Source organism: Trachymyrmex septentrionalis, unplaced genomic scaffold (genome assembly GCF_001594115.1).
Source record: "Trachymyrmex septentrionalis isolate Tsep2-gDNA-1 unplaced genomic scaffold, Tsep1.0 scaffold9, whole genome shotgun sequence".
In the NCBI taxonomy this organism is placed as follows: domain Eukaryota; kingdom Metazoa; phylum Arthropoda; class Insecta; order Hymenoptera; family Formicidae; genus Trachymyrmex; species Trachymyrmex septentrionalis.
Genome location: NW_017306091.1, coordinates 1,972,886 through 1,989,323, shown reverse-complemented (window position 1 = coordinate 1,989,323; position 16,438 = coordinate 1,972,886). Strand labels below are relative to the sequence as shown.

Here is a 16,438-nt window from a genome sequence, read left to right as displayed (position 1 = left end):
TCCACCGCTCAAGAAATATTTAATAGGACTAACGGTATCCGACATGATTATAATATATGAGACTGGAAGTCTATCAACAAAAGTATCGACGAAATAATAAAGTTGATCAAGTCAGGGGTCAAAGTACAGTAGCAATTGGCCCTTGACGTAGGCTTGAGATCATAAATTCCATTATCGGTCGTGATGTTTTTCACAGTCTTTTACATAACTTAATAATTGTTTTTATATTGTATTAACATTTTAACAATAGTATGTACAAATTAGAGACAAATTGTTACAAACGGCCGATCTATTTCTCAAGCCGCATTTTATAGCACTATCTACACTCGAAACGAAGATAATTGTATACAGATTAGTGTATGTGTGAATGAATTTCACCACAATGAGTGTAATCATGTGCACCGACGAGATGCTATTAAAGACTCTCAGTTCTGGGCAAATTTTTGTGAATATCAATAGAGTCCGAGGATAATTGAAGAACAATGACGTTACCGACAATTAATAAAAATTTATGATTAACATAAATATTTTGATGATACGTTATTAAATTCATGATTTTTTATTATATAAAAGCTGTATAAATAAGTATGTATACTGTAAATAATATATCTTATATATTAAAAAATTACAATTTTTCCTCTGCAATTATCATCTCTAGTAATAATCAAATTCGGATGATATCATTAAAATAAGTTTTAAATAAAAAATCGAGTGTTATTAAGTTTTAAATATATGTACATGTCTACGAAACTAATAAATTATGAAATTAGTACCGTATTACTAATTTATTATTCTTAGATATTAATAATTTATTATTCTTGCACCAACTTTGATTTTAAGAGCTTATTAAAAACTATTTCTTAAAACTATTTCTGTCTCTGTCTCTTTTTAGGTTTAAAACGGCAGATAGAGTTTTAAGTCTTGCTTAAAGTCAAAGTGACATTGATGCAACTGGGATACACAAGAATGCATTGGAATGCGTTTCGTTTCATGATGGTATCATTTTATCTTTGTGTTCACTAATGCCCATTTCCCTAATGTAGATTAACTTTAATCTCGGTTAAACTTACTCTTCGTCTTTTTTTAGTTCTAAAGATTAGAAAAAGACAAGAGTAAGTTGAATCCAGATTAATAGGTCAATTCTAAGCAGAATCGTAAGACTCGTAACTTGTTCTCGTAAAACTCGTAAGAACTTATAACCAGTATTCTAATTTTATGCGTATGTAAGGTAAGACATAAGATTGTTCGTAAATATTTACAATTTCTTGTAAATCTTATGGCTAAGTAAAAAGCTGTCTGTAAAAATATCGTATAAAAGTATAAACACTTCAAAATTCCTATAAATCTTACGAGAATGTTATAAAACTTACAATTTTGTTTAGAATTTAGGCATAAAGTTAATCTGAAGTAATGAAGTAATGAAGAATGTAAGCTGAAGTTAATCTACATTGGTGGAAATGGGCTAAATATTAAAGAATAAAATGATATATCAGGTGCATTATGTGAAACGTACCCTCATATATGTGTGATTTTTTTTTTCACTTATATTGCTATAATGTGTATCGCAAAAGCGAATTAATAATTCAAATTGGGTTCTTGAAATATTAAAACAAATAAAAAGTAGAGTAAAAAAACGGGCAATTAAGTCTTAATACGCGGTAATTGATGCGAAATATACGTGTATATGATAATCGCATCAATTACCGCGTATTAAGACTCTTAATTTCCCGTTTTTTACTCTACTTTTTATTTATTTTAATATTGCTATATATTTCATAAAAAGATAAGATATACATCATGAAAGCAAAAAAGAGAAAAAAATATGAAGCATTATAAGACACTATTTATTTGTAATATTGTTTGAAGTTATTTCGGATTATTTGGAAAATAATTATTTTCATAATAAAAATATTAGGGTGCGATTCACTTGGCATTACAAATACTTCGAAACTTTTGATTGATCAATCGGAAGAAAGAATTTCACTAACTAATTTTACTAACCAATCAAAAGATGCTTCGAAGCATTCATAGCATCAAGTGGATTGTAGTCTAAATCGTCCTTTGAGTGCGAGCGTTGCGTAGCAGGCAGCGCATGAGATTGCTGCCAAGAGATCCTGGGTTCAATTCCAGTGATTCCATAACCGTTCTTACACACCTACCGACAGTTGTCGGTGTGTCGTTGCGCAGACATTTTATATGAAAAAGTTGGAAGCCTAGAACTGAAAATTTTTTTTAAACGCTCGTAACTCCTCTCGGCAGGCAATGGCAAACAACCGGAGAGTATATTCTTCCCATGTACACTTCTCTAAACAAAATTGTCGTTTGGAATCGACGTTAAAGGTCCCTTATGACTGTGTACAATCAAACTGCGCACCACAGGCATATGAAAGAAGTCACAACGCTCAAACACGGAAAATAAGATCGAGGAAGGAAGGAGGAGCTAACAAGAACTTTTTATGGTACTTCAAAGCAAAACTAAATCACATGATTGATATAGATCAACAGATATAATAACATCTATTGATCTGCATGCTATATGAATCGTGTAATTTAGTTTTGCTTTAAAGTACCAATTTTCATTATGATAAATACAAAATTCTGCTGCACAATTCACATGGAATATTTGTTACAAAGATAAAATACTCCTTACGTGAAATACACTCGTACAGCAATTTCAATATCTTTACGACATATACCGCATATTTTCATATTACTTGCACACTCCGCACACGCCAATAAATGTCCGCATGGTATAAATGCAATATGTAATTCTCTAGTAAAGCAAATTTTGCATAATGTTGAATCCTTGTTGCGTGGTTTATCAACCTGTATTTGGACAGATTGTTCCTTGGGACAATCTCTGTCACCTGATACAGTACTTGTTTCTACAATATTAGTTTCTTCAGAACTAAGCGAGTTTTGAGTACTTCCACTAGCAATACTCTCACTATCATCTTTTTCCACTTTCTTATCCAATTCGTTAACTGTAGATGCACTGGTTTCCTAAAAAACAAAACAATTTAAGATTGATATTGTCTTCAGCATAATTATTTCATAATTTTTTAAAGAGATTAAACTATTATAAATATAAAAATATCATATAATTCTAATATTTCATTTGGAAAAAAGTAACAGGATAATGCTCATTCTTTGCAAATAAATGTACATATATAAATATAAATATAAATATAAATATAAATATAATAATCTGCAAACGAGCCAACTATTAAAGTCTTTATTAAATGCCTTTATTCTTATATAACACACAACATAAACACATATTTTATCATATAAATAAATTACCATACTATCATTTAAACCTTATAAAGTACTAACTAATTATTTTTGGTGATAATACAATACGATATTTCAATTTCATTAAAAACTTACTGTTTCAGTATATGGTTTCCTAATGTTGTTTACAAATTCTAATCCTTTAGTTACAAGCAAATAAGGACACTGGTTGAACCATTTGGCATGTTCCACCCAAGGATCATCTTGTGGGTCCCAATCCATTAATCCTCCACCACAGTAATAACATAATGTTTCATCGCCACTTCCCGTATAATAGAAACCAGCAGTTGCCAGTTCTTCTTTAGTTTGTGACATTGCTTTGGGCCATTTATCATACGACGCTAATCTGGCAGCATAATTGACATACACTGGATACCTCGGTTTTAATGCAAGTTCTTTCAATCCAAAATTCACTTGATCTTCATGGGTTGGACTGGATTTAGGCATGTTTGTTTGAACATAAATTCCACATTCATCTACGCCTTCCGGCACAGATGTCGGAATTGCGCTAGGATCTGTACTGATCGGTACATTGCCGCATGGAATTTTACGAATAAACCTACATTTTGCAAACCACCGCTGATGATCAACCATTGGATCGTCGTCCACTTTCCATTTCCATAGTTCTTTACCACACTCGAAACATTTCACTATGTCGCTTTCACCGGTATAAAAAAATCCAGCCGCTGCGAATTCTTCTGACTTCTTCCATGAATGCGGCCAGATATGGAAACTTTTCAGACGGGCAGCCTCAAATTGATAATCTAAAGAAACCGATGAAATTCATTATTAATTTTATCTTATTCTTTCGTAAGTATATCACGAAATTTTATAAAATTTTGTAACATACTATTTATTGGAGACCTGTAGTGTTCAATGTATTCAGTCATTTTTATGGATATATTTGTTGTCTCTATGAACTGCTATAAACCTTGCAAAGAAAGCTCAGAATTTGTAAAGAAAAATAAACATTAATATTAGTGACGCTAAGATTCTCTCCAGCGCGCCTAGCGGCCGTAAGTGGAACTAACGTAAATTAGTACCCAAATACTTTAAGCACCGACGATACTATTAAAGACCGTCAACTCTGGGCAAATTTTCAGCGGTATGAAAAGGGCCCCAAGGGCCTGGAGGTAATTGAAGAATGTTGACATTATCGACAATTGATATAAATCTGTTATTATTAACATAAATATCTGGCTCATACATTATTAAATTCATGATTTTTGTATTACATAAATGTTCCATAAATAAATAATTCGTAGAGTATCTGAAGATAAATTTAAGGAAGGCCTGACTATGAATACGGGTGAAAGTCTTAAATGCGGTCTTAAGAAGTCACGAACCAATCAGAGCGCTACATTAGTGTCTTAAGAGCTGGTCTCACCAACTACTATTGACCTATTAATCAGTCGATTAAGTGTCAACTGTGATTGGTCAATTCTGCTGAACAGCAAAATGCAATTGATCAGTTCCAATATAACAATATTCGGGCAGTATTCATAGTTCGTTCTTAAATCCAATGTCCACGATGCTAGAAATCGATTCGAGATCTCGAATGAAGAAAGAATTGACCAATCGCATTGGTCATATGACCAAATTGTTCAAATGCGATTTGTTAATTTTTTCTCTACTTGAGATCTTGGACCGATTTCTAGCATCGTGAACATTGGGCTTTAGACTAATATTCAAGATCGTCTTAATTTAAGTACGGTCTTAAGATATCCTCTAGGTTCATAGTCGAAAAATAAGACGGTTCAAGATGGCTCAAAACTTGTTCAAGACGTTTTGAAATAAGATCGTCTTCGATAAGTTTTAACTTGAGATTTTACTCAAGTACCGTCTTATTTTTCGACTATGAATCTAAAGAACATCTTAAGACGGTCTTGAATATAAGAATGGACTATGAATACCAGTTCCCTACAATTCCCTGTTGTTCCCTGTTTTCTATTCCTTTGATGATGCGGAGCCATATTTGAGCCAAAATTTCTTCCACCATTGATCTGTTTTCGGTTCCTGTACTAGACTGTTCTAACTCTCTTTCTCGCTTTAAACAAATATCAAACCCGAGCGAGTCCCGTTAGACCTCTGGTGGCGAGTCGCCACAAAACGTATATCTATCTCATTTTAAGTTCCAAAAGTGTACACTAGTTCAGCCACAGAAAACAGACCTCATGATTTGCGCGAGAAATCGCGCAAACATGGCGATGAGCATGCGAAAGATCTGCGGTTGCAAATGCAGCGTCTCTATCTTCACATTTTTAGTACGCGACAGCTGGCGACACGTTGGCTTCTTTTATGCAAATGTAGATATTGCAGTTTTGATACAATTGAATATGTAGGTTGCAAACGTATAATTATTGATGTTTGACACGTTGATGAATGCATGCCATTGAGCTGGCTCTGAATTATCTCAGTTTCTTTCTTCCGACGAAAGGTACATTTCATTTATTTCTCAGAATTATTAGTTAAAAATAGGACAGGTTAGTCCCGCGTTAACACATACAGCGGTTCAATTGTCAGTTTGATTTAATCTTGAAATAATATGCAGCATTGACAGAATTTTAAAAAATATTGTGTTAGAGCTTCCAAAATTAAAAAAACAGCATTAAATAATATATTTAAATTTTTAGATATATAATTTGGAGAAGATGAGAATTGTGCAGTTTAGAAGAAACCGCTTGTTTCATATGTTGATTGGCAGTACTCTGACATTGCTAGTTTTATATATTCTTTTTAATTTCTCCTCGGACGATCATATGACCAATATAAAAGAATATTGGTCACAAAGTCGTGGAAAGAGACAGGTAAAGTACTTATTTTAATTAATATAAATTAATATTAATTTATTTTATAAATATTTATGCTAAGCAATTTTTTATTGACAATTTTTTGGATACTTTCTATCCTTATATATGTTAAATATCTTTTATCAAAAAATACAAATGACATGGTGAATTATTTCATCTTTATTTAATATTGGCAAACAAGATAATGATTCACTGCTTTATACTGTATTACCTGTGCCTCTTTGTTTGAAGACAGCTTCTATATCTCTTTTTAACATTATGTAGGTATCGGTGCTTGTAGAAGGTTTAGGAAATTATGAACCACGAGATGTACCAGTTAGATCCGGTCCTGGAGAAGGTGGTAAACCACATATTTTGAGAGACGATCAGTTGAATGATGTCCAGCAATCGGAATCCGATTATGGTATGAATATGGTGTGCTCTGACGAAATCTCATTGTCGAGATCGATACCAGATACCAGACTTGCACAGTAAGTTCCATCTTGTACAGCTAATAGTATTAGTTTCTGATCTATCTTTCAATTTTTATGTTTTTCTTTATATAATATAGATGTAAGCATTGGAACTATCCAGAAGAGCTACCACGTACCAGTGTTATTATAGTTTTTCACAATGAAGGTTGGTCTGTCTTACTGCGAACTATTCAGAGCGTTATAGATCGTACTCCATCAAAGCTACTTGAAGAAGTTCTTCTTGTTGATGATTTTTCTGATAAAGGTATATTCCTTAATGAAATGCCACAGTATTTATATTTGGAAATATGTGATAGTTAACATATATATGATACAATTCTTTCCAGAGAATTTAAAAAGTGATTTAGATTCCTATATTGAACAATGGGGAGGAAAAGTTAGATTACTTAGAAATCACGAGAGACAAGGTTTAATACGAACGCGATCTCGAGGAGCACGTGAGGCCAGAGGCGAAGTAATAGTGTTTTTAGATGCTCATTGCGAAGTTAATGTGAATTGGCTGCCTCCACTTTTAGCACCAATTGCTGAAAATAGGTAAAATAATTTACATTGAGAAATGAAAGAATATCGATGTTTTTGTAACTAGAAAAAATTGAAGTATACTATTAAATAGGAAGTAATAATAAAATAATACCTATAACTTCGCAATATTTTTCTTCTAAATTATACATTTCTTTTCTTCTAGAAACGTAATGACTGTTCCTGTGATAGACGGTATTGATCACAAAACTTTTGAATATCGTCCTGTGTATCAAGAAGGACATTTGTACAGAGGAATATTTGAATGGGGAATGTTGTATAAAGAGAACGAATTACCCAGGCGGGAAGCCAAAACGCGTGCACATGACAGTATGCCGTACAGGTACAATTTCTGTTTCTACATATATAATCTTATTTAGTTATTTCGATATATATTTCTCTTCTCCAGTATTATTTTATTCATATACGGCTTACAGATCACCTACGCACGCTGGTGGTTTATTTGCCATAAGTCGACAATACTTTTTATCATTGGGTGGATATGATGAAGGATTACTCGTCTGGGGAGGAGAAAATTTCGAATTATCCTTTAAGATATGGCAATGTGGTGGAAGTATTTTGTGGGTTCCGTGCTCACATGTCGGGCATGTTTATCGAGGATTTATGCCTTACACATTCGGTAAACTTGCTCAGAAAAAGAAAGGACCATTAATAACCATTGTGAGTTATTATATCATCTACAGATACATCTATATATACGTATATCTTTACCGAAAGAAACAGTTATAAAATGAATTGTTTTTATAGAATTATAAAAGAGTTATAGAAACGTGGTTCGATGAGAAACACAAAGAGTTCTTTTATACTAGAGAACCTCTGGCTCGATTGCTCGATCACGGTGATATATCCGAACAATTAGCCTTTAAAAAACGCAAGAAATGCAAAAGCTTCCAATGGTTCATCGATAATGTAGCATATGATGTGCTAGATAAATTTCCAGAATTGCCACCAAATATTCACTGGGGAGAAGTATGTTTGACCAAAAGCGCATATGCTTCAGTTTTCTCAACAAATTTTCTACATAATTTTCGTATCAACAATGACAATACTTTTTCAGTTACGTAATACGGCATCTGGATCATGTTTGGATACTATGGGTCACTCACCTCCAAGTCTCATGGCTACTTCCCACTGTCATGGGTTTGGAAATAATCAAGTAATTTGCAAATAATTTATTTTTTATTCTTAATATAGTTTATTAATTTCTTTATTCCATACTTTATTGTCTCTGTATTTCTAATATTTCTTATTAATCTTTAATATATATTTCTTATTAGCTTATCAGGCTGAATGCCAAGGGCCAATTGGGTGTTGGTGAAAGATGCATTGATGCAGACGGCCAACGTATAAAATACGCATTTTGTCGTCTGGGAACTGTAGACGGTCCATGGCAGTACGATGAAGTAAGTTTATTATTATTTGATAAAAAAAAAAACGTTTAATGGATAAAAAAATCTTACATGAATATTATCAATATATGTTAATTTATATATTTGCAGAAAACAAAAACATTATTACATAGAGTATATAAAAAATGTATTGCACTTCATCCTCAAACTCAGCAGTTATCTTTGATGCCATGTGACATAAACAATGCTTATCAGCAATGGAGTTTTCATCAAGTCCATCCACGATGGTAATATGGAAAAGGGAAATTTTTCTATTTCAAAATTTGTAAATTATTTAAAATTATACGCAAGAACGAAATTTATTTAGTAATATATAATTCAAGTTTAACACACTTATTTGAGACTAATAATTCGCTATATATTAGAAAGCGATATAAATAAATAACTACGAATATTGACATAAACATCGAATAAATATCTAAGAATCTAAGAACAATAATTTTGGATTTTAAGATATATTAAGGTGAAAGTTAGGAGGTAAGCACTTTATGAAATGTAAAAAGTGCATTTCAACTTTAATGAACTTTTTCAAGTGTCTCCTACATTTAGAAATGTACACGTGTCATCTAAATTTAGATATTAATTAAAATTCAAAAATTTAGTTTAATTAAAATTTTTAAATTTAATACAAAGGCATTTGGATATGTAATTTTTTAAACGAAATTATCCCAGTTAAAGCATATTGCTTCCTCTTTACGCTGACTGATAAATTGTAATGAGAAATTAATATTTAATAGCATTTATAAGTATATATATGAAAGATTTACACATGTGAAAAATATTTTGATATACGATGTTTTCATTGCTACTGCCAAGATTTCGTCTAATATTTCTAATATAAATTATTAATTTATAAAAATTTTATTAAAAAATATTCTTTTTAATTTTTGCTAGGAACAAATTCCTAGCTAAGTTGATAATGTTATTTCTATATTGTTCGATAGCTAAAAGTTGACATTATAAAATAACATAGAAATTAACATTTATTTCTAAATGAAAATTGTAATTTATATTGATATTATACAATAATCTCTGCGCGTGAGCTTATGCGAGAATGTGTGTAAAAATTTATATATAAAAGAGATATATACATTCCAGAAAATTGAAATACTTATTTATAAGATATTTTTATTTTTATATACCAGTGAATCAAATTTTTCATTGCTACTGTAAAACATTTTACACGTTTAATAATTATTAAAATATAGAACTATTATAAATATTATACAAATATTACTAAAATGAAACGATTAAGAATTAATAATATTAAAGAATGTTTTATTTTGTAAAATTATTTTGTAAAATGAACAGTTTATGTTAGATTTTTTATTTCTTTTCACAACAATTGGGAGAAGTTTCTTTGTTGTCGTTTTATAAAATTGATCTTACATAAAATTTTATTTGAGATTGAAACGTCAGTATGAGAATATAATAGCTACATAGTTATGTAAACATCAATTATTGTAATTAAATACAATAATTTATACATTAATAACTGCTTATATAGGCTTTCTTTATTTAATGATTATTCTAAGGGTCTTACTCTCTTAGTTTCAATAAAATTTTATAGTTTTTAATGTTTCAGATATTTGTTTCGCATATATTTTTAATTAATAAGAATTTGTGTTTATTTTTATCAAATTTTACTATACTTTTATTTTTATTGAATAAAGAACAAACTATTGCTGCTAAAAAAAACGATTAACACAACGATATTGTGCATATTTATCTGTAATGTATGGAATGGAATGATTTCTTTCATCGGGGATTACGATCTCAATATGTACACTTTTGAGATTTCTAATGCAGCTATCATATAAATGTACTTAATAAAATTTATGGTTAATTACATTAATGACTATTACGATTTTTTAGGATTTAAGTGCAATATAAACGTGATTATGCAGTTAATTTATAAGATACAATATATTCTAATATAGATAAATATATATTTTTTATTATATGCAAAATGTACTTAATTTTTAGTTATACTTAGCCAAAAATCTGTGTATGAGATTGTATTTCGATTAAATTGTTAAAAAAAATCAGTATGTATGCATTATATCTTTCTTAGATATATATTAATGTTTATAAGATCTCCCAAAAGTTAATTACCTCTTCCTTTTAATCAATCAGAAAAAGTAAAGATTATTTTCATTAATTATTTATACAAGGTGCGTCCCAAAATTTTCCGAACTTTTTCAATAGGGATAGGTCGGGTGGCGCCATTTGTGTGTTCGATTGCGCGTTTGAAAAGTACATCCCTACCTGACTTCCAGTGAAAATTTCATGACATTTGGTTCAGTGGAAACGAAGTTATGGCGTTTCAAGTGTCAGTATGTTGTATACATCGGTACGAGAATGAACTTCGAACAAAGAGCCAATATTAAGTTTTGTTTTAAACTTGGTAAAACATTTACCGAAACCCATAATTTGATGAAACAAGTTTATGGTGATAATTGTGTAGCCCGTACCAGTGTTTATGAGTGGTATACGCGATTCAAGAACGGTCGTGAGGACATAAATGACGACACACATACAGGTCGCCCAAAATCGACAATTAACGAAAATTCCATCGAAGTTGTGCGTAATTTCATCAAGCATGAGCCAAAATCTTCAGTGAGATACATGGAAATGGAATTGAACATCCCCAAATCAACGATTTATCGCATTTTGGCCGAACATTTGGGCCTACAAAAAGTCTGTGCACGATTTGTTCCACACAAGTTGACTGACGACCAAAAAATGCTTCGAATTCAACATTCAAAGGACATTATTAAGGAAGCCAAAAAGGACCAAAACTTCCTTTATAGCATTGTTACTGGTGACGAGACGTGGTGTTTTCAATACGATCCAGAAACCAAGCGTCAAAGCGCGGAATGGAAGGCGCGAAACGACCCAAAACCCAAAAAATCGCGTTTTGAGAAGTCAAAAGTGAAGACAATGCTCATTTGTTTTTATGATTCCAAGGGTATTGTGCACAAAGAATTCGTTCCAGCAGGCCAAACAGTTAATGCTGTATTCTATGTAAGCGTTTTGAAGCGTTTGGTGCACCGCATTCGTCGTATTCGGCCAGAATATCGCGAAGAAGGAAGTTGGCGCTTGTTACACGATAATGCGCCATCTCACCGTTCGACACTTGTCACTGATTTTTTGACTAAAAATGACATTTTAACAATCAACCATTCCCCGTATTCACCTGATATGGCACCTTGTGACTTCTACCTATTCGGCAAAATGCATTTGTCCATGAAAGGAAAGCGGTATGTGGACGTAGAAGACATCCAAAGGGCTTGTACCACTATTCTGAAGGACATACCTTTGAACGACATAAAACACTCATTCGAAATGCTTTTAGATCGTGCCAAACGTTGTATTGAGTCCGATGGGGACTACTTTGAATAAACAAATTTGAATTTGAAAAAAAAAGTAAACCGTTGTTGTTTTATTTCAAAAGTTCGGAAAATTTTGGGACGCACCTTGTATATTCACAATTTTATAATGCTCTCATGTTTGCTTTGTGAAAAAATAAATACAAATTATATAGTTTCACAATGAAATGTTTCAACATTATTTTATTATTCAGTATCGACATGCTTAAAAATATTACATTATGTAAAACTTTTGCAAAAAGCAGATACAATTAATCGTTAATGTATAGACTTTCGTAATTAATGAAACAAATGTGATGAATGTGTGCACAAATCTGTAACGAAAATGAAAAATCGTATTACAAAGATAACGAAAACATAAAGTACTATGTATTGTTAATTATACTTACTACAAGTACGGAAACAATTTTAAATCACGTCTCATGATTTATTGAGTCGTATTGACAATGTCATCAATCTTCAGTATACTGCGTACAGTTTCAGAAGCAAGAGTTATTGAACTAATAGAAACCAGCAGTGGTTGAATCACATTCTCTTCCAATATATTAGTGATGGCGCCTTTCCGAACGTTAATCCCTGCAGTTACTTCACCCTTCGCGTGTCGATTGCGAAGTTCAGTTACTGTAGCTATCGGATTTAAACCCGCGTTTTCGGCTAACGTCGACGGAATTACCTGCGATTTATAAATTACAAGATTATTAAGCATCATATTAATTGTTTCTGGCTATTACACATCAATTTGGATGCTAAATATTTTAATGATAGAACAATTGCTTATCAAGCGAAAGAAGGGCTATTTTTGTTACTTGTATGCACATAGAGAGCATAATATTATAAAGAATTTTGAATGAAAAGATATTACTGTAATAAAAATAAAAGAATAGTAAGATAACTAGATAAATCGATTGCGATAACTCTTTTTTAAAGAATAGAAATTTAAGTAATACGAATAAAAATGTTCTTAAAACAAAATCTATATACAATTATAAAATGCATTTGAAACACTAACCTCAAGCGCATTTGCAAAGGCCTTGATGCAGTATGCATTAATTCCGCCTAAGGTCACTGCATATTCTCCCAATTTTAATGCCAATTCAATTTCTGGTGCTCCACCACCAGCAATCAGCGCTCGTTGTTTCACTAAACACCGGATAACGCACAAGGCATCGTGTAATGATCTTCCAGCTTCCTCTAATACTAATTTGTTGCTACCACGTACAAGGACCGTAACTGTTTTTCCATGATTTTGGATTCCTGTGATCTGTATAAAAAATATGTCAATTATATGAAATCTATTTGTTATAAAATGCATTTAACTACAAATGAAAGATGATATTATATATTATAATAATTTATGTTTTTCTAAGAAAAGGAGACACACCTTAACAAATTTCGAATTTCCAGTTTGAACTTCTTCGCAGAGTTCTGCATTGACAAGATTTTCAGGCACAAAATGATCCAGCGACGCAATTGGCCTGCAACCTAGCGTTTTACATACAAAAGAAATGTCCTCGCGCTCCACGTCCTTTACCACCATGACCTTAATTTTGTCCAAGAAATGTATCGCAAGATCGCTAACAGCGTCGCGCAGAACTGATTTTTGCACGAGAAGTACATTGCAACCAGTTTTCTTGATCTGTTTTACAATATTCAATATGTAGGCACGTTCCTCCTTTAAAACACGATCCATCGCTGCGTAGTCCGATACAATAACGTTATGATCCATCTAGAAAATACAAAAAATTGATTATTTATTTATGTAAAAGATTAATAGAAACAAATACGCGTGTATCACTATACTTACATCGGTTTTCGGTGGTGAAATGCAAAATTGAATTAATCCAATTTTAGCTTTCTCAATGCGTTTCGGGCCATTAACATTACAAGATTTCTGAGTAAATATTAATCCATCTACTAATTCAGTGTCTTCGACAGTTCCTCCTAATTTCTTTATCACTTTAATGTCCTATAAAGAGACATACATAAGCAAATTCATGTCAATACACTATCTGCTAAATAATCTAACAATTTGCTCTCACATTTAAGTCAACTGACACTTCCTTTCCTTCTTCAGTAACCTTTAACACAGCATCCACTGCAAGTGGTGCAAGAAGACTAGATTGTTGATGCACAACCTAAAATATATTAATAACAAATATTAAAATTATGATATACATGTAATATATAATTTTAGACTGAACACAAAACCTGACGTACAATATAATATTATTAACATTTTTATAAAATGCAGTATTAGACATACCTTGGAATTAAGAGATGTTGCTGCAACCTTTACAAGAGATTCTTTATCTGTTAGATCAACAGGTATGGACATCAGTGTCAAAATTGATACTGCTTTAGATGCTGCTTTCTGAAAAGCATCGCTGATCGAAGTAGGATGAATGCCTTTCTGCAACAAACGTTCCGCTGCTTCTAACAGTGATCCACCTATCACGACGACACTCGTGGTACCATCACCAGCCTCTATATCCTGAGCTTTTGACAACTCGACGAGCTAAACATAGAATATATAAACTGTAATATAAAATTTCATGAAATTTAAAGACAGAGGAAAATTTATTTCTTACCATCTTTGCAGCAGGGTGGATCACGTTCATCTCTTTCAGGATAGTGGCACCATCATTTGTGATAGTAACTTCTCCATTACCAGCTTGAATCTGTTATATAATATTTTATAGTTATATAATATTTTTTTATATATTCGAATATATAAAAATAAATTAGTATTATGTATATAATAGTGTTATATATATAACTTTATCAAATAGAAAGAGTAATGAATATGGAATTTACCATCTTATCCATCCCCCTAGGTCCAAGACTTGTACGAATTGCATCGCTAACAGCTATAAAAAAATATATATAATATAAACAATCAAATCATAGAAACTAAATTAGTGTTGTAATTTATCTTACAAATAATAATAAATACTCAAGAATCTGTGACAATTGAAGGACTTACTACATTAAAGTAAGCTACATTAAAAAAAAATAGAGTAAATAAACTCTAACAAATTTTCTACAATAAACTGTTAGTCTTATATCATATTAATAATAAATCAAAATTATAAATCTAGTATCATAAATCTAGGATTTTATATTCAAAATAATCATATTAAATCATTGTCACAATATTTTAGCCAATTATAAGGATAGCAGTTTCCAGGGCAAATAACAATACATGTGATTGATCAGTCATAATAGAATTAAGTTTAAAATCATAAAAAATGGAATTTGACCATCTCGACGCAGTCACTTATTGATTGTTATTACCTTGTGACACATTACTTACAACTTACTTCTGATTTATAATCTATTATAGAAACTCCATAAAGTTAAAGGGATGGAAAAAATATCAATATCACATGTTTGGCTACTTGTGTTGGCTACTTGTGGGTTAGTCCTATAATATATCTGAACATGTGATATTGATATTTCTTCCATCACTTGAACTTCAGAGTTCATTTTTACAAAATGTGGATTAGTCCACTATTGTGGCAAGTTCTTCAATTTTTTAACAGCGTTCAATGCATTTGCTCGACAAGCATGCTTTGCCGGCTCAAGAACGCGCCCATTGCTATATAAGGTAACATTTTCCTCAGCATCGCGCGTCTTCCATAACCGATCGAATTGCAAGGACACGTCCCAACACAGTTCGAGAAATGTCGCAGATCGCAAATTAATAATCTTACCTTTGGCAGCGTTAATGTTGCTGCTGCGAATATCGGCGGGTTTGCTCTTGTCCTTATAGGCCTGTCCATGAGATCCACGACTGTCGCCATTCTCCATCGGTTTTCTCATCATGTTCTTAGTCATGTTTCGTCGTCGATGACGATTCTTGAGTAGGTTAGGAAGAAGAAACGCTTCGAACCTCTTTCGAACAGCGTAGAAGCCAATTAACACGGCGCTCTACGAATCGTGATTATTTTACATTCAACGGCAAAGCGTCGATATAAAAATGTCGCGATATTCGGCGAAGATGAAACGTCGCAGTTGTATTAATGAAACACGAGACACAAGACTTACGAGCCGGGCTTTACACGCGTGCGCAGCAGCAAACCGTAGGTCTGTTCGCGCTGTTTAATTTTTGAAATCTAGAAAAATTTTGAAACTTAAAATGAGATAGAAATATATTTGGGCGTTGAAAAGAGAGAAAATAAAGATGATGAATGCAAAAAGTGTAAAGTGTAAAGTGAAAAGAAAGAAAATGAAGATGATGAGTGCAAAAAGTGAAAAGTGTATAGTCTCATAAGATCTGTTTCTCCATTTGCACTATGTTACACTTTTGTGCACTTCAAATAAAATATGCCGTTTCTATCAACATAGATTAACTTTAATCCGTTTAATTTACATTATTTTATATTTGCATCCATATCATGTTCATGTCTATGCGTTATTTTCATTTAATTTCTATTTCTAATTTTATTTCTCTATGTTTAGTATAAATTTATTCATGTTCCTATTATTTCGATCCTCGGTTGTGTGCAGGGCACAAAGAA

The 16,438-nt window shown here is 31.9% G+C and overlaps 5 protein-coding genes across 5 annotated transcripts in view; 2 read left to right on the top strand and 3 right to left on the bottom strand.

Annotated features, from left to right (window-relative positions):
• Positions 1 to 354, bottom strand: part of LOC108755676 (congested-like trachea protein) — a 5,282-nt gene extending 4,928 nt beyond the window's left edge. Inside the window, exon 1 of the mRNA XM_018498819.1 lies at positions 52 to 354. The gene's annotated coding sequence lies outside the window, so the exon portion shown is untranslated. The remainder of the gene's footprint in view (positions 1 to 51) is intronic.
• Positions 355 to 2,061: 1,707 nt separating this feature from the next.
• LOC108755672 (E3 ubiquitin-protein ligase XIAP-like) lies at positions 2,062 to 4,295 on the bottom strand. Its single transcript, XM_018498814.1, has 3 exons — positions 4,145 to 4,295; positions 3,391 to 4,058; positions 2,062 to 3,003 (listed from the first exon to the last, which is right to left on the bottom strand). Exons 1-3 carry the CDS (start codon positions 4,182 to 4,184, stop codon positions 2,647 to 2,649), a joined length of 1,065 nt encoding a protein of 354 aa, XP_018354316.1. The 5' UTR covers positions 4,185 to 4,295; the 3' UTR covers positions 2,062 to 2,646.
• Positions 4,296 to 5,574: 1,279 nt separating this feature from the next.
• Positions 5,575 to 8,757, top strand: LOC108755659 (N-acetylgalactosaminyltransferase 7). Its single transcript, XM_018498793.1, has 11 exons — positions 5,575 to 5,731; positions 5,928 to 6,101; positions 6,369 to 6,574; positions 6,655 to 6,821; positions 6,904 to 7,111; positions 7,263 to 7,439; positions 7,534 to 7,777; positions 7,865 to 8,086; positions 8,175 to 8,273; positions 8,395 to 8,520; positions 8,617 to 8,757. The coding sequence occupies exons 2-11, from the start codon at positions 5,946 to 5,948 to the stop codon at positions 8,755 to 8,757; spliced, it is 1,746 nt and encodes a 581-aa protein (XP_018354295.1). The 5' UTR covers positions 5,575 to 5,731; positions 5,928 to 5,945.
• A 2,130-nt stretch (positions 8,758 to 10,887) lies between these two features.
• On the top strand, positions 10,888 to 11,683 carry LOC108755625 (putative uncharacterized protein FLJ37770). Its single transcript, XM_018498739.1, has 2 exons — positions 10,888 to 11,553; positions 11,603 to 11,683. The coding sequence occupies exons 1-2, from the start codon at positions 10,888 to 10,890 to the stop codon at positions 11,681 to 11,683; spliced, it is 747 nt and encodes a 248-aa protein (XP_018354241.1).
• Positions 11,684 to 12,132: 449 nt separating this feature from the next.
• Positions 12,133 to 16,000, bottom strand: LOC108755662 (T-complex protein 1 subunit delta). The gene is made up of 10 exons (XM_018498798.1): positions 15,632 to 16,000; positions 14,733 to 14,785; positions 14,507 to 14,596; positions 14,182 to 14,433; positions 13,958 to 14,053; positions 13,723 to 13,884; positions 13,300 to 13,644; positions 12,928 to 13,179; positions 12,308 to 12,591; positions 12,133 to 12,232 (listed from the first exon to the last, which is right to left on the bottom strand). Exons 1-9 carry the CDS (start codon positions 15,753 to 15,755, stop codon positions 12,346 to 12,348), a joined length of 1,620 nt encoding a protein of 539 aa, XP_018354300.1. The 5' UTR covers positions 15,756 to 16,000; the 3' UTR covers positions 12,133 to 12,232; positions 12,308 to 12,345.
• Between the last annotated feature and the right edge of the window lie 438 nt (positions 16,001 to 16,438).

Excerpts from the sequence above, each read along its gene's own strand:
- LOC108755662 (XM_018498798.1), bottom strand. The coding sequence starts at position 15,755 with ATGACTAAGAACATGATGAGAAAACCGATGGAGAATGGCGACAGTCGT. Across the intron at positions 13,645-13,722 it reads TTTCACCACCGAAAACCGAT|ATGGATCATAACGTTATTGT; the intron begins GTAAGTATAGTG and ends TGTATTTTCTAG. Across the intron at positions 13,180-13,299 it reads GAAATTCGAAATTTGTTAAG|ATCACAGGAATCCAAAATCA; the intron begins GTGTGTCTCCTT and ends TTTTTTATACAG.
- LOC108755659 (XM_018498793.1), top strand. The coding sequence starts at position 5,946 with ATGAGAATTGTGCAGTTTAGAAGAAACCGCTTGTTTCATATGTTGATT. Across the intron at positions 6,575-6,654 it reads CCAGATACCAGACTTGCACA|ATGTAAGCATTGGAACTATC; the intron begins GTAAGTTCCATC and ends TATATAATATAG. Across the intron at positions 6,822-6,903 it reads TGATGATTTTTCTGATAAAG|AGAATTTAAAAAGTGATTTA; the intron begins GTATATTCCTTA and ends AATTCTTTCCAG.
- LOC108755672 (XM_018498814.1), bottom strand. The coding sequence starts at position 4,184 with ATGACTGAATACATTGAACACTACAGGTCTCCAATAAATA. Across the intron at positions 4,059-4,144 it reads CTACAGGTCTCCAATAAATA|ATTATCAATTTGAGGCTGCC; the intron begins GTATGTTACAAA and ends CGGTTTCTTTAG. Across the intron at positions 3,004-3,390 it reads GGAAACCATATACTGAAACA|GAAACCAGTGCATCTACAGT; the intron begins GTAAGTTTTTAA and ends TTTGTTTTTTAG.
- LOC108755625 (XM_018498739.1), top strand. The coding sequence starts at position 10,888 with ATGAACTTCGAACAAAGAGCCAATATTAAGTTTTGTTTTAAACTTGGT. Across the intron at positions 11,554-11,602 it reads CAGTTAATGCTGTATTCTAT|AATATCGCGAAGAAGGAAGT; the intron begins GTAAGCGTTTTG and ends GTATTCGGCCAG.